The sequence below is a fragment of the Odontesthes bonariensis genome, chromosome 21, assembly GCF_027942865.1.
Source record: "Odontesthes bonariensis isolate fOdoBon6 chromosome 21, fOdoBon6.hap1, whole genome shotgun sequence".
NCBI lineage: Eukaryota > Metazoa > Chordata > Actinopteri > Atheriniformes > Atherinopsidae > Odontesthes > Odontesthes bonariensis.
In genome coordinates this window covers 3380506-3397415 of record NC_134526.1, presented here as the reverse complement: position 1 = coordinate 3397415, position 16910 = coordinate 3380506, and the positions used below count along the sequence as shown (strand labels likewise).

Genomic DNA, 16910 nt, shown 5'->3' with positions numbered 1-16910 from the left:
TGCTAAGTTGTCTGTTCTGTGTGGACACAGCACTGGTTCATCCCTTGAGTTAGGAGCTGAAAATGAGTGAAAAAGAAGCCAAAGTCCAAATAAAGACCTTCAGAAAGTCTATAAGAACTATTGATCAAGGTCACTTTAAAAGACGGAGCTATAGGAAGTCATTACACATAAATATATTCGATCATTGTAAAAATCCAACCTATTTTTAAACAGTTTGCCTTGTGTGGTTTGTAACTAATCACACATCTATTTTAAATCCTAAGATATCAAAAAACAGTTTCCTATTACCACCAATGACACTGATTGTACAGGAACAGCAGCTCCTTTCCTTGTTCAAGCCACAGTTGGGATAACTGTCAGTGTCTTTGTGGCAAGACGACGTCCTCTAGTGGTTAAAGGTGGGCGTAAAGCTTTTACTTTGCAATAAAGGTCTGGATTCTACTCTGTTCACTCGGATTTCTGCAGCACTCAGAACGCATTTTTACTCTTTCGACCCTCAAAATTGTTGTAAATCAGATTTATTTGTTCATTAATTCACGTGAAACATCTTGAAAGGTCAACTTGAATGAAGGAAACAGGTGTTGAGCTCGGTGCGGGTTTGTGCGCCACTGATCTGACAGCGCATGGACTGTGAGCGCGCCTCGGCTCTAAACTGCGCACCGCGAACTGTCGCTGATGTCAGTGACGCAGTTTAGGCGGTGATGCGCCTCTGAGACCGGAACAATCCCTCAGATTAGCGCCTGACCTGCAGGATTTGTTTCAGGGGATGCACCTGATACACCGGAGCCACAGCCAAGTCAGAGCTGAAACAATTATCTAGACTTGTTTCGTGTTCCAGGGGAGACTTTTCCATTAGTTTTCCTCCTTCTTTTTCTTTTTAAACCTCTTTCACAGGGTGGTTTTCCCGCATATTTCCAGGATGTGATGCTTTCAGAGGGAAATCTTCTCCAAGAAAGTGGAGCGACGGCAGGTTTTACACAGAGCGCAAATAGACCGATTAGATCGGATAGTTTACAAGACTTTTTAGGTGAAGTTTGATTTCTCACTAGTCTTGTGAAATCTGATAATGAATTATATTCCAGCTTCCGGTGGAAACGTAGGCTATAATCCCCCCCTGATTACCGCATACAGATGGATTGCGTCCTGTCAGCCAGCCGGGTGACAGCAAGGCCTTGTTAGATGTATTTCCCCGCTATGCTTGCGTCTTGTTTGCTGAAGTGAAGCCGTATAGGACAGACTGTTTTGTAACCTTAGCGCCAGCTTGACTGCTTCTTCTTCTTCATCGGTGCCAAAATGAGGAGAGCGGTGCTCAAAGAAGCCGCTAAGCGGTTCCCATGGCTGGCCAATGTCACTTTGTACGGCTGCTTATTCGCCGGCGGTGACTTTGTCCACCAGCTCATCGCTCAGAAGGAGCACATGGACTGGAAACACACTCGCAATGTTGCTATAGTGGCAATCAGTTTCCATGGAAACTTTAATTACTTCTGGCTGCGCGCTCTGGAGAGACGTTTCCCTGGAAAGTCAGCCGGGATGGTGTTCCGCAAACTCCTGCTGGACCAAAGCTTCGCGTCGCCTTTGGCCACCAGTGTCTTCTACACAGGTAGGATGGCAAAGTTTTTTTTAAATCAGATTAATGTGCAAACACGTAGGCCTACTGTTTCTGGTGAGATATACGGTGCGGTCTCCTGTGAAGGTCAGAATCAATCTAACGGGAAACTGATGCCCAAAACGTCCAAGTTTAAACGTTAAACTGGAGTTCAGACTCAGACTGTCTTTGGCTCCATTTACTCCGGCAGTAATTTAACTTATAAAACTTCAGGAAAAAACCTTTAAACTCGAGGAAATTCTGTTTGTAAACAGGCTTAAACTCTGAGGACCCTGGAGGGGCGGTTTCATGTCAAGGTTATCTCTCAGTCAAACGGCATATAGGCCAAGGTCAGGAGTCAGTTTTCACATCACGCGTAACAGCGCACCAAAGGTCACCCCTGTAATCTCTGCCTGAACTTCTTCTCTGTCCTTCAGGCGTGAGCTTCTTGGAGGGAAAGGAGGATCTCTTTGAAGACTGGAGGGAGAAATTCTTCAACACATGGAGGGTAAGAAAGGCCTCGGCTGCATCCAGCCGGGGAAAGTCACCTTCGCTCCCGTCACACTCGGCCGCTGCCGCTGCCAGCTCACTGCCAGATTAACCTAGATTGCGCCATGTGCCGCTTTTGCTCTGTGGGCTCAGCGGCGCGCGGGAGCACGCGGGGTAATTCATCCGTGAGTGCAGCAGTGGATAAAAATGTCAAAGAGGTCCAGGTTGTGTAGGCGGTGAAATCCTACCAAACACACTCCACATGCCATCACTGTGCCTGCTTTGTTGTAGATGAATTAGATCCTTCATGATGTTCATGATTTATTTTCATGTTTAATTCCATAAAATATTTAAAATGTTTGATTACATTACATCAATACGTGCATTTTCAAATATGATAGTGTCGTGTTACTCTCCACAGATCTCCACTAACTGCTAAATGAGGGCTGGATCCCAAATAATCATCAAATATAAGTTATTATCAGCCTGATAGGGAGCAATCTTAACGTTGTGAATAAAGGACTTTTAATGGACTAATTTGACATTATTACATTACGTCTTGTATCGCAACACTTTCTCAAACTGCAATTTTTCCTCTTTAATTGATTTTAATGTAAAAAGTCTCAGAGGGCTGAATTGGACATCACATGTAGTGCTAATATGGTGCAGCGGTGCCTGGAGAGGTGGATATATGGTCAGTCTCTGCCCCGAATTAGTTTGTCAACAGTTCTATTTAAGATTACTTTCCCATATTCACAAACCACCTGTCCCTACTATTTCTGTGATTGGCTTACTCTAACTCTAATAATTATAGGAATAATATGGAAATTAATTAGTAGACTTGTGATGCACAATGGATGTAGAAGTGGGTGCACCATATATTCTGCTCTAAATTACTGATTACAAGTGAGTGCCATTAAATCCAAAACCCAGAACCTGTTTGTGTGGCAGGTTATCAAAAGCAAAATGGCTGCTGGAAGTCAAACACCAAGTAATTATAACAGATATTACCCATTTTCTTTAAGGTTAAAGTCAATTTATGCAACTTTGGTTGTTATTTTCACCAAGAAAGACCTTTTTTGCTCAGTTTCTTCTCTGAATGTTCATATTGAAATATATCTGAGGAACAAATGCAGAGAGACATTATAAAAATCACTCATCATGTCTTCTGTTTTTCTTTTTTTCTTCTTCTTCAGACCGGACTCATGTACTGGCCATTCATGCAGGTAATTATTATTTTAATCATGTGTGTTTACTGTTGTGCCGTCAGACAGAAAGTAGATTTAAAGAAAAGTCACAAATTTGACAAATTGTACAGTTTAGGGGGGCTGCCCTTCACCGGAAAAGTCAAGTCTGCTCTGATTGGTCAGCAGCACTGGCCTGAGCAGGGACCACCACTCAGTATCAGCTGTGCTAAAATCTGAAAGCATTTCATTGGACACAAAGTTAGGACACGCCCCCTGGCGCAGGATGAGTCATCAACTTATTTCTGAACATTTTCCTGGAAATGTAATCTACGATTTTAGAATATCAACTAAAATTACTTTTATTTTACGTTGTTACTGATGTGTTAATGACGTATAGTGCTATAAAAAGTCTACTGTAAAAGTTCATTGCTGATGGGCTCATTAGTACTTTTGTCTGATAGATAAACTGTTTAATTTATTCAGAACTCTGATTAAATCTTTTTCATTTGCTGTTTTAATCTCAACATTATGACATTTACTCAGTGTTTTCAGGTGACATCTATAAAAAAAGTGACCTCAATTTAAGCAAAAATGAACAGCATATATGTATCTATTAGATACTGTTTCAATTTATACTAAAATTACATTTAATTTCAGGTTAAATGTAGAATAGTTTGACCTATTCAGTTATGTTTTATAGTCTTAAGAGTTATTATGCATTCACTGCATATAGGCTATAGCTCTTAAAGCCTGCATAAGATCACAGAACGTACAGTATTTACAGTTTTTTGTTAAAAGAAAACCCTACTCTGTGCTTTTCCACCGCCTCTCCACAGTTTCTCAACTTTGTCCTGATGCCGTTGCACCTGCGAACGGCCTTCATGGGCTGCTGCGCCTTCCTCTGGGCCACCTTCCTGTGCTTCTCACGCCAGAGCGGCGATGGCACTGCCGCCGTGGCTCTGGCATTTGTCATGGACCCCCGTAAAACTCTGGAGGAGATACGTGAGGCCCGGCTGGCCCGAAAGAGGCAAAAGATACAGAGAGAAAATTAAAAGGAGGAAGAAGACGAGGAGGAGGATGCAGCTTTTGTCACTCAGGCCTTTGATATTTGGTAAAAGGGTTGAAAAAGGCTGCTTACTTTTGCAAAACCAGCATCCGTAAGCTGAAAGGCTGAAGGACACTGTTGGTCACATATGCACAAAACTGTTTGACTGACATGAATTTCGAAGGCTGAGGCCATTAATAACAACACAAAGTTGCATAAAGTTGCATGAATGTCTTTAGCGAGCCACTCGACTTCATTAAAACCTATAAAAATAGCTGGTGTGCCCATTTAAAGACCGGCACAACCACAAGAGGATCAAGAAATGAGAGAAGCTATAGGCTTCAAATACATTTAGAGTCAGGCAGCTAAACAGACCGAAGACGATACCGATACAGTATCTCACAAAAGTGATTACACCCCTCACATTTTTGCAAATATTTGATCACATCTTTTCATGGGACAACACTGAAGATATGACCCTTTGATACAATGCAAAGTAGTCAGGGTACAGCTTGTATAACAGTGTAAATTTGATGTCCCCTCAAAATAACTAAACATACATCCATTAAAGGGATAGTTTGCCTCTTTTGACATGAAGCTGTGTAACATCCCATATCAGCAACATCATTTCTGAACATCTTCTTACCCCCTGCTGCGTCCTGTGAGCAGAGTTCCAGCCTCGTTTTGGTGTTGATGAAGGTAGTCCGGCTAGTTGGCTGGGGTTTAAAAAATAAATCGTTTTGCTTCTCAGAACAATATGCGTTCAACAGAGTAATACATTTGCATCACAAAATGGTTCTACAGGAAAAAGTCAGACCTCACAATCGCTTGGCGCTATTTTCTCTCCCTTCGTATCAATGCGTTCAGCCACCTAGCGACAGCCGCGCCTGTTACGGTGTTTGCTGCTCGGGCTGCACAGCAGGCAGTGAACGCATATTGTTTTGAGAAGCAAAACACTTTATGTTTTAAACCCCAGCCAACTAGCCGCCTGGAACTCGGCTCACAGGACGCAGCAGGGGGTAAGAAGATGTTCATAAATGATGTTGCTGATATGGGATGTCATACAGCTTCATGTCAAAAGAGGCGAACTGTCCCTTTAATGTCTAAACCGCTGGCAACAAAAGTGAGTACACCCTAAATTGTATTTTCCAGCACTGCCTTAACTCTTTTGGGCATCACAGGAATCCTCGTCCACTCCTCCATGATGACATCCCAGAGCTGGTGGACGTTAGAGACCTTCCGTTTGAGGATGCCCCACAGATGCTCAGTAGGGTTTAGCTCTGGAGACATGCCCTCAGTTTCTTTAGCGAGGCAGTGGTCGTCTGGGAGGGGTGTTTGGGGTCGTTATCATGTTGGAATACTGCCCTGCGGCCCAGTCTTCGGTATGTCTCATGGTTCCCTCAAAGAACTGTAGCTTCCCAGTGCAGCCCCCAAACTATGACACTCCCACCACCATGCTTGACTGTAGGGAAGACAAACTTGTCTTTGTACTCCTCCGCTTGACACCATCTGAACCAAATAAGTTTATTCTTGGTCTCATCAGACCACAGGACATGATTCCAGTAATCCACGTCCCAGTTGGGCACAATTTGGACATTTTCACTGAGGGGTGTACTCACTTTTGTGAGCTACTGTATGTAATAATATGGACAAACATACAAGACAGTACAGGGCATTGTGTTTTATTAAGCCACAGACTTTTAGGCTACCCTTGAATTATTATCAACAACTGGAACTACCAAAAAAATGGATAAAGAAATAGAAGAAAAGAACACGGAGCTGGAGAAATGGCTCAAGTCGTTCGATCTGGATGTTTCCTGTAAGAAGAATAAACGTTCGCACAGGTCACCAAGAATCCAACAAGCGATCGTAGAGGAGCGAAGGGGCAACGCTGAGATGAGTTTTCTGAACCTGAGGCGCATTTTTACAGCACGGATGATGATCTTTGCTCTCAAAGCTTTCAGCAGAGGCTGATGGGTGGTTTAGTTGTGAAGTTGTGCTCCAGGTACAGGGGGCTTTTTAGCTCCTGGTTCCAGATTTAAGGGCTTGATATTGACAGATTAGAACCGGTTGTGCCTTTTCTTGGTGACTGCCCCTCACCTCTAAGTCTGTGAGTTTGCAGTGTTTGGCTGACTGGTGACGATCATTTGCAGTTATTGATGTGAGATATTACTTTTTTTTCTCTTTTTCTGTTTGTACAGTTTTAAATAAAGCTCATCTGGCATGCACTGATAGATAAGATTCAGCATCCAGAAGTTTCATCAACTGGGAAGCTTAAAGGAGAATTCCGGCCATTTAACAAACATATCCCATCTGTTGGAGACCAAGGAAAGTTTGCCAAAGGGAAAACCGCAACAAATTTTCATGCCCGCTGCGCAAAGTTGTCCAATTGCTCTGATTTCCATGAAAGCGGGCTCTATCGGGCAAGCGTTTAACCTTTCCTGAGGCTCTTAACGTGTATCAAAATACTTTTGACCGAATTGGCCGTGGTGTCAGTAGCAATACAATTCAACCCAGCGGCTAACCATACCGTTAGCTAGCACAGACATGATACATTTGGAGATTTCAAAAACAGCGCACCTACCTCTCTCAGCTTCCGTGTTCCACAGGCGTGTGCACAAATCGATCGCCGAAGTCATACACTATAGTCATACCTAGCTGTTCGATAGGAAACAATAACAAACAAACAAACATGCCATGACAAACATGGCAATGTGTAGTTCGGTTCCCGAGGGTCGTTTTTGGTGGACAAAAAGACAATTTTGGAATACTATATATATATATATATATATACACTATACTATAGTGTATGACTATGCGATCGATTTGTGCGCACGCCTGTGGAACACGGAAGCTGAGAGAGGTAGGTGCGCTGTTTTTGAAATCTCCAAATGTATCATGTCTGTGCTAGCTAACGGTATGGTTAGCCGCTGGGTTGAATTGTATTGCTACTGACACCACGGCCAATTCGGTCAAAAGTATTTTGATACACGTTAAGAGCCTCAGGAAAGGTTAAACGCTTGCCCGATAGAGCCCGCTTTCATGGAAATCAGCACACTCGGACAACTTTGCGCAGCGGGCATGAGAATTTCTCGCGGTTTTCCCTTTGGCCAACTTTCCTTGGTCTCCAACAGATGGGATATGTTTGTTAAATGGCCGGAATTCTCCTTTAAGGAACAAAGAACTTTTAAAATACCTGATGGTGGTGCTAAAGAAAGTTCAGCAGACGCTCTGAAACCTAAAGAGGATTGGTGATGGAGCTTTAAGATGGTTTTTATGACACTGTCACAGAACAGAGTGCTCGGTGATGCAAGTGGAAATGATGTTGGTGATTGATTTAAGGTGAAAATGTGCATCAAACTGCACAAACTGTGCAATTTAACAAAGGATCCAAAATAAATGAGCTTCAGTTGGAAGGCTGAGGAGGTTTTATACCCTGCTTGTGGTCCAAACAAACCTTCTGATTGTACTTTCACTTTAGTCAACTACCTCTAACCTGCGGTGAGAAGGCGAATCCCATGAAAACTCCTTTTCTTTTCACAGATAACAGTGTACTGAGCTCAGGTCTGCCCGTCACAGCAGGTCACGTGTTATTACATTATCAATGCATCCCACCTGTGTCGTGTCTCCTAGTAACTGTGAAGCGTATGTATCTTAATCCTGTCCTCTTACTTGAACCATCTGATTGGTTGCCATCAGCCCAGATACCTTATCATGCAACGAACTGTTCGCCCACGCCAGACTCACTCGTGTGGAGACAAGTGTGATTAGTGAATTTGTGACATCTATAGAAAAAGAGTTCAATGATTTAATTGCTGAGCTGTAACTGAAGAGAAAAGGCCCGGCCCATTTAGAATATAAATATCAACAGAATAGCGTCTTAGAAATCAGGTTTTTCTGTGTACAAAACCAACATTAAAACTTCAGAGAGCGTTTCAGAACTTTCTAAATGATGTAAAACAGCCTGTTATGAAGTTGATGTTGACTAGTTTACAACAAACTTTGACTATATATTTTCAGGACAGTTTTTTGTTGTGTGAATACCTCCAGTAAACAGTAAACCTGAAACCAATAAACCAGTCAAACAACTTGCTCTTTCTCTGTTGAGTGAAGTGGATTATATCGTGACCAGAATAAGATTTGGTGGAGAAACTTTGTCAGTGCTATTGTGGCGCTGACAGCCTGGCTTTGTGAGGCTGTAAATAAGCACGGTGAGATCCTGTTCACAGCAATGCAAGTGGCGTGTAATGTTCAGTGTCTCTGTTTAGACATCTGACAATAATATCTATGTTCAGACGAGAGTTACAGCTGTTTACAGCAACGTCTGGACTGTCTGTCAAGAGGAATTCAACTAAAATTCATATGGAATTCAGTGGAAATGTGGAACATGGACAGTTCAAAGCACCGTTAGACATTGTTTCCTTCCAAGAACACTGGAAAAAATCTAAATCTTACCAAGTATATTTGTCTCATTTCTAGTCAAAATATCTCATTACACTTAATATGAGACACAACTGCCTAACAAGCACCATTTCAGCCAGATATAGGGACTTGTTGGAAGACAATACATCTGGAATATCTTGTTAAGTGAAAAAGTCTTGAAAACAAATTATTTTGAGTCACATATCATATGAAACAAGCTTTTTTTTTAAAGTTAATTTCAAGATCACTTTTATCTCAAAAGTCCCAAATATCACATCTTATTTCAAGAAATCTTGACAAGCCGATTTTCACTAGTTCCATTGGCAGATTTATTTTGCTTATTTCAAGCAAAAACGTCTTTTATTTGTTGTTTTTTTTACTTATTTTGGAGGGGCATTTTTTCCAGTGAAGCCAGACTTTCTTATATTTTCCAGTTTTTCTTTGGACATTTTCTGATTTTTCCCTCATTTTAGGTCCAGTCCTTGTACCTGAGCATTTTCAGAGGAATGTGTTTTTTCTTTGTTCAGCCACTTAACTCTGACCTATGAGTCATTCAGGCAGAAAAAAAGGCTCCTAACTCAAGGGATGAACCAGTGTTGTGTCCAACTTAGCAAAGAAGCCGTTTTAAACTGGATCTTTAGGCACTTTGTTCCCAGCAGCCTGTCACAGAGACGCATCATTTGTTCCCATTTCTTTAGCTGCATCTCTGAAAAACAGCTTCATAGTTTCAACTTTTTTTTTACATTTACGTTAAAACTGCTTTCAGTTACCAAAAGAGTCAAATTAATATAAGAAATTCAGTTTAAAAAAAATCCTAATCCCAAAAAAATTAATCTTATCACGTCTAAAAGTAGGAAAAAAAACAGACAATAATAGGAATTATATGTTATACAACATCAAGAAAAGTGAATGAGATTCATTTTAAAGCTTAAAAAAGGAATATAAGATATAATCTAATGACTAATTATGGAACAATTCATATAAATGAAATGTTTAAACTGTTTTATGCCACCAGAAATGAATAATCTAGAAGCTCTTTGTGGGTTTTAGACTGGAATTAAGATTTGTTCCCATTTCTTCAGCTGCATGTGTGAAAAACAGCAAAGATAACACAGTGTGACAGACAGAAAACAGGATTTCTGCAGCAACAAGGTGATTCCCAAAGAGCTGTTAGCTGAAAACTTGGCATATCTCAGCATGGTGTGCAGTGTGTCCTTAAAACATTTGAGGAAACTGGACAAGTGGAGGACAGAAGAAGAAGTGTCAGGCCTAAAGAACTATCTCCAGCAGATGAACAGGATCTGAAAGTGATGTCCTTAAGAAAGAGGAAAACATCCAGCAAAGACCTGACACAGGAGCTGAGAGATGCATCTGGGCCTTCAGCTGATCCATCTGCTGTTGGCCCAAGCCTCATCAGAAATGGGCTCCATGGAAGGGTGGCTGTCAGGAAGCCGTTCTTAAGGAAGGGAAACAGGGAGAAAAGGCTGAGCTGGGCCAAAGGACACAAGAAGTGGGCTGAAAATCAGTGGCAGCAGGTCTGATGGAGGGATGAATCCTCCCCAGAGCCCGGAGCTCAACATTACTGAAGCAGTGTGGGATCATGTTGGCAGAGAACGCAACAAAAGGCAGCCCACATCCAAAGAAGAGCTTTGGGATGTCCTTCAAGAAGCCTGGAGAACTATTCCTGAAGACTCCTTAAAGAAAGGACAGAAAGCTGGTCTGAGAGGGTTCAGACTGTGCTGGAGGAGAAAGCAGCTCAGAGCAGATATTCACTTTAAAGCTGCTCAGAGCTGAACTAACTCTGGTTTGTTGTCAGGGTGGTACGAGGTGGTGAGATGATCCAAATGCAGACTCGGACAGGCAGGAGGTTGAGGAGGAAATAAAAATCCTAAAAACTAACAAAAACCTGACTGAAAACAACTAAACACAAGAATAATGAAACAAAGAAGTGAGAAACCCGACTGTGAGGATCTGATAATGACTGAGCTTGAATGCTGTGGGCGAGTGCTCACGATGCTCCAACTCTCCTCCATGTTTTATGTGATTCAGCTTTGTACATTTTTGTGTTATCTTGCTAACGGATAAACAAACAAATGAAAGGAAGAAATGATCACAGTCCTTCAGAGCTTGTTTTGGCAGAATAATAAGAATTTATTTGTGTAATTTCGCTGTCTAACGCTGGGATTGTTGACCAGTGGACATTGATGCTCAAAAGAAAATCTCTGTAGCTCAAAGAAAAAAACTAAACTAAACAAAACCTCCAACTCTGCATACTTCCATCCATCAAGCATGAGTGATTGGAGTTGATCAGGACCAGGATCCCCTCCTAAAGTTAATGTGATTACAGCCTTCTCTGCAGGGCTTTGGAGTGGATAGATGTGGGGACCACCAGTCCTTCAAAGTAAGTAGAGATTCTGCCACAAATTCAAACAATGCCAACTAAAAACCAAAATTATTAGAACTGGTATTTCCAGTTCTACGAGCACACGGAGAGCTAATAAACGTCAAACAACAGTTCCTGCTGCTGAAATGACCGCAGAGACTGTAGTTAGAGCACAAAGGGTAAGAAAATAATTACAGCTGTTGTGCAGCACTGCGAGCAAACCGGATTCAGTTACAGCCTGAAATATTTCACATTTGTGCTCCACTGGGACATAACACTGAAGCAAAGTGCCATGTGTACATGACACCAATGATAGGCTGTATCATGTTTTCATGGCTGTTTAAAGCGAGATGTTTCCCAACTGAAGGATCTATGCAGGTGTCTAGCTTCTGGTGTCTCTCGCTGAGACAGCAGCACAGTGTCTGCACACTCTTTCTGTATTTAATGGGATCTGGGAGGTTAGAATTTCAGAATATCTGGTGGAAAATTTAATCTGAAAAACCCGTCACGTCAGATTTCTGACTCAGAGAAAGAGGAACTGCACCAATCCTGACCTCCAAATCCAACATGGCTGCCTTTCGCATTAAAACACGACGTAAGCTGCAGTAATGTTCTTATTTAATTAAAAAAAATTACAAAAAGTACAAACAACAATTTCAATGAAGTGTGTACATGTGTGTTAATGTTGTGAAAACACCTCAAAGACACGATATTTAATGTTCAAACTGATAAACTTTATTGTTTTTTTTTTTGCATTATTCACTCATTTTCAGATTTGATATCTGTTATAGAAAAGCTGGGGCATGTTTACCACGTTGTTACATCACATCTCCTTTTAACAACACTCAATAAGAGTTTAGGAGCTGAGGAAACACTAACTGTTGAAGCTTTGTAGGTGGAATTCTTTCCCATTTCTTTCCTACCTTTCAGCATTAACGGTGCCTTCACAGATGTGCAGCTTACCCACGCCATGGGCACTAACAAACCCCGATAACAATGTGGATGGTCCTTTTCCTCTTTAGCCCTGAACTGAGCTTTAACTTTACATGGTAGAGCTTTAACTTGCCCTCGAACTGTGTTAACTGACCATAACTATAACTTAGATCTTCTGTACAATACTGTAGTGCAATATCTGATGTGCAAATTACAATATCACCTCAACACTTTAACCACAAGGTCACTTTAATTTTTTATTGTCACTTTAATTACATTGTCATTAATATAATCGACGCCTTATTTTATTTATTTGCTAAATATTTTATTTTATTTTATTTTAATTTATTTTTCATTTTTTATTTTCTGTCACCCTCTTCTGCGTTTTATTTTCTTTATGATTCCATTTTTTTGTTCTTCTTTTAATGGACCGCTCTTCGCCCTTCTAATTGCCCTTCGGGGATAAATAAAGTTTTTTCTGATTCAGATTCTGATCTGATTCTAACAGTGACATTCAGCTGACGTGCAGAACTTTCTCCAGATTCTCTGTATTTTTTGATGACATTATGGACTGTTGATGATGAATCCCTAAATGCCTTGTTCTCAAACTGTTGGACTGTTTGCTCACGCAGAGGTTCACAAAGCGGTGAACCTCGCTGCATCCTTGCTTGTGAACAGCTGAGACTTTCTGGGATGCTCCTCTTAGACCCAATCATGACATTCACCTGTTCCCTTGTGGAACGTTCCAAACAGGTGTTTTTTTGAGCAGTCCTAAACTTTGCCAGTGTTTTTCTTGCCCCTATCCCAGCTTTTTTGAAGCGTGCTGCAGGCTTCACATTCAAAATGAGTGACTATTAGGAAAAAAACATTAAGGTTTATCAGTCTGAACATTAAATATCGCGTCTTTGTAGTGTATTCAGAAGATTATAAGTTGAAAGGGACTTGCAAATCATTGTATTTTGTTTTTATTCACGTTTTACACAGTGTCCTAACACACAGTAATGTCCAGTCTTTGTCTGTAAACATGTTCAGTAGCATAGGAGGTCTTGCTAACATTAGCTAACCTGGTCAGTGATCAAACCACATTGATTTTCTGACTTATTAACTGATTATCTGCTCATCAGTGCCAGGCAGGTTGATCTAACACAGAACTATGTTACATTTCTGTTTGATTTTATCAGCTTTGTCATGTGATTTATGCTCCTGAACTACTACTTTGGACAGAATCTGGCAAAGGGATTCCCTGTCCTTTATGCTAAGCTAGGCTAACCACATTCTAACACATACCAATATTAGTTTCTTTTTTTTTTCAAATGATTACTAGTTTGCACATTTCTGAAACAACAAGGAAATCCCATTACTCAGTGAAGGTCACAGATTTATGTCTTTAATCTGCTGTCAGTGCACATCACAAGACTTACTGAAAACATGTAGCCCAGATATGAAGCAAGGACAGAGTGGATTGGAGTTTGCATGTGTGTGGTGATGGTGCATGTGGATTAACCGGGATCAGATAGGTCTGCTTAATCCCTCTGGAAAGGACAGAGCTGACCCAGTTTCACCTCTGACCCCACCAACCGGAAGTAAAAGTCTCCAATCCCAGCCAAGGATACTCGTCACACTCCGTCCTTCACCGATATAAGCAACATGGCTAACACACATCCTGTTAAGTAGCACGAGGAGGGGTCTGTGCAGCACTCTTTACTCTATTCAGCTCTAATAACTGACAGTAATAATAATGTTGCTCAGCTTCTGTTGACATGAAATGTCGGAAAGTGGTTTGTTTTGATTTAATTGTGGCCCAAATATTTGGTTCAGTGTCCCTGGAGGACATTTATGAGCTGTGCACATAAGATTCACGTGATTATTGTGCTTGTCCACCTCACTTTGCATCTTAATCTTAATCTACATATCTCCTAAATCAGCTACTACCTTGAATAATAACTTTTATCTATCGTAATGATGAAATAAGACTTTGATATTCACGTATGCTGACCCTGCCATTCTCTAATCTAATTTCCATCTAATTTCTTAGACCTTTTAGACTCTTTTAACCTCACTCAATCATCAGAATCAGAATCAGCTTTATTGGCCAGGTTTGACTAAACAAACAAGGAATTTGACTCCGGTAACTTCACTCACAAAGTACAACACTCAACAATAACATAAAATAATAATAAAAAAATAATAATATTTATTTATTTTATTTTATTTTATTTATTTATTTATTTATTTTTAATTATTTAATTTATTTAATTTATTTAATTTATTTAATTTATTTTAATTTTTAAATTTTTTTAAAGCTGTTATCTCTGAAGTACCTCTTCATCAGTGCGCTTCCTAACAGGTGCACACTCACATTTTCAGTGCTGACTCTGCAGTTAACTTTCCTAATCCCCTCAATTCAGCATCTTTAAACCCTTGGCTTGGACGAGAGGCACGATTACATTTGTTTCACAATCATTGTCTTTCCATTTGGGACCAAATTACCATGTTTAAAGCCAGGAAACAACAATAGAATGACTCCCCTTGGGTCAGTGATCACACATCAGCCCTGAGAATAGGGCTGATAAATCTGAAGTAACACACAAGGCCACTATTAAGTGACAACCATAATCCTAGAGCACTGTTCAGGGAAAATCATGTGGTCGTTAACGGTTCATCTTTTCAAGAATCTGATGCTGAACAGCCTAAAAAAAATAGTTTTCATAAGTAAAGAGGAGAACATCAGAACCCAAATCCTGCCTGATCCTTGTAGGATTTTAGTTTCTGTGTTAATTCAGCCTCTTTTACAGAGTTTTAACAGATTTATGCCCCAGAGTTGGAGCACACAGTCCCCCGTCTGACCTCCTGATCCTGTAGTCCAGACGTGGTTCCCACAGTTAGCCCTGTCATCATGATTTTTAAATACGTCTCTTTTTTCTGGACTGTTTTCAAATTCAGTGGTTTATCACTGCTAAAGAAACCTAATTTGGACCGGAAATCTTTAAGAAGCTACTCACCAGTCTTCTGGCTGTTCTGGAGAGAGTTTTTTCCGCACTGTTGATTTTTAGGTGTTTTTGTTACAGCTTCCAGTTCGGTTTTAGAGCACTTTACAGAACAGAGACAGTACCAATGACTTCCTGCTTGGCGCAGATTGAGGAAAGTGTTTGATTTTAGGTTTTTCCTTTTAGATTTAAGTGCTTGCCTTTGATACAGTTGATCGCAACATCCTCTTGCATCGTTTAGAGTCACGAGTTGCAATTAAGGACTCATTTCTTAGCTTATAAAACTCATATTTATTCTAAGTAAACCTTTTTTGACACTTTGAGTGACTTTATTTAATCTTTTGCTAAGTTTGACTGGTGGTGCACCACATGGTTCGGTCCTTGGACAACTTCTGTTCTCTTTTAACGCGCTACTTCTTGGTCCTCAAAACCATAATGTAAATAATCATTTTTACGCTGACGACCCTCGGCTGTATATGCCAATAAAACCCACAGACCGCGACAGCCTTTTTAATCTCGCAGCTTGTCTTTCTGACATTAAATCCTTGATGACCATAAATTTCCTTAAATTCAATGATAATAAGTCACATGTCATTCTCTTTGGGTCCCCCGGATTATTTCAGTCACGTTTGTTCTAATCTTGTCAGTCTTTGAAATATCACCCAGGCAACCATGAATCTTGGAGAAATATTTGATTCCATCCTCAGTTTTGATGCTGAAATCAAAATCAAAATCAAAACTGTATCTTTTCTTTCAGCTGATTCACTAAAAGTTGAGCAGGATTTTATGTGTTAGGATTTGTGGATTTTCTGACTTTGTCTTTATTTTCTTGTTTTTTCTGTTCGTGTTACTTAGTCATTGGTTTAAATCAGGATTTTAATTCTGTTATTTGTCTGGGGTTGATTTGTCTTTTTGTTCTGATCTTCTGGTTTTTTCATGGTTTGATTGTTTCTTATTTCTTAGTTTTCTTTGAACTCCTTGGCTGCTCTCTGTTCTGTGTTCTTGGTATTTTGTTTTGCTTATACTTCATGTTGTGTTTAACATTCTTGCTCTGCTCATTACTCCTTGTTATCCTCAGTCTCCCTGTTTTGGTTATCAGCTCCACTTCCACACCCGTCGCCCATTTAATCAACCTGCAGCCACTTCCTCATTAGTTCCCCCCTCAGTACATATACTCCTTTGTTCAGATCAGTCTTTGTCGTTACAACCTTTAAGTTTTTAGCTGCAGTTTGCCTCCTGATTTGTTTTTTCTATCTAGTTGTTTTATTTTCAGATTTGTTCATGGTTTTCTGGCTCTGCTGCATTTTTAGTTTCTGCTTTCTTGCCTCCCTGCAGTGGCTGCCTGTTAGATTTTGAATTAATTTTAATATCTTACTCTTCACCATCTTACATTGTCCCACAATACATCTCAAACTTACTGACCGGGTTATGTTTCTTCAGATCGATGCATCATTAGCTGGTTTTTCATCTTTCATTTCATCTGAATCAGATGTGTTGAAGCAGGGAAACATCTAAAACCTGCAGGACAGCGGCCCACTAGAACCTCCATCCTTTGGAACTCTTTGCCAACTGAAATCAGGCACATTTATTCTGTAGCTACCATCAAATCCTTCTCTAAAACGTTAATCTTTGAGAGCCTTTGAACATCATTAGGTTGGTGTTCTCATTATGTCTTCCAGCCTGGCGAACAATAACCATAAGGGTATTACACCCAGTGAATTTCTGCTGTTTTATTCTAACAAACAGAGCTCAGATGAATTAATTGGTTTACTTGAAAACAGAAGATGTAGATGCGACAGTAGAGTCACAATCACAGGGCTGAACTCTGCAATCGCTTCCAAACTCAATTATCCAGGTTTTAATGTCTACTTGTGCAATG

At 40.4% G+C, this 16910-nt stretch overlaps 1 protein-coding gene across 1 annotated transcript; it reads left to right on the top strand.

Annotated features, from left to right (window-relative positions):
• Nucleotides 1–1293: 1293 nt before the first annotated feature.
• On the top strand, nucleotides 1294–4313 carry mpv17l (MPV17 mitochondrial membrane protein like). The gene is made up of 4 exons (XM_075454668.1): nucleotides 1294–1600; nucleotides 2023–2093; nucleotides 3271–3300; nucleotides 4098–4313. The coding sequence occupies exons 1-4, from the start codon at nucleotides 1294–1296 to the stop codon at nucleotides 4311–4313; spliced, it is 624 nt and encodes a 207-aa protein (XP_075310783.1).
• The last annotated feature ends 12597 nt before the right edge of the window (nucleotides 4314–16910 follow it).

Excerpts from the sequence above, each read along its gene's own strand:
- mpv17l (XM_075454668.1), top strand. The coding sequence starts at position 1,294 with ATGAGGAGAGCGGTGCTCAAAGAAGCCGCTAAGCGGTTCCCATGGCTG. Across the intron at positions 1,601-2,022 it reads CACCAGTGTCTTCTACACAG|GCGTGAGCTTCTTGGAGGGA; the intron begins GTAGGATGGCAA and ends TCTGTCCTTCAG. Across the intron at positions 3,301-4,097 it reads TGTACTGGCCATTCATGCAG|TTTCTCAACTTTGTCCTGAT; the intron begins GTAATTATTATT and ends GCCTCTCCACAG.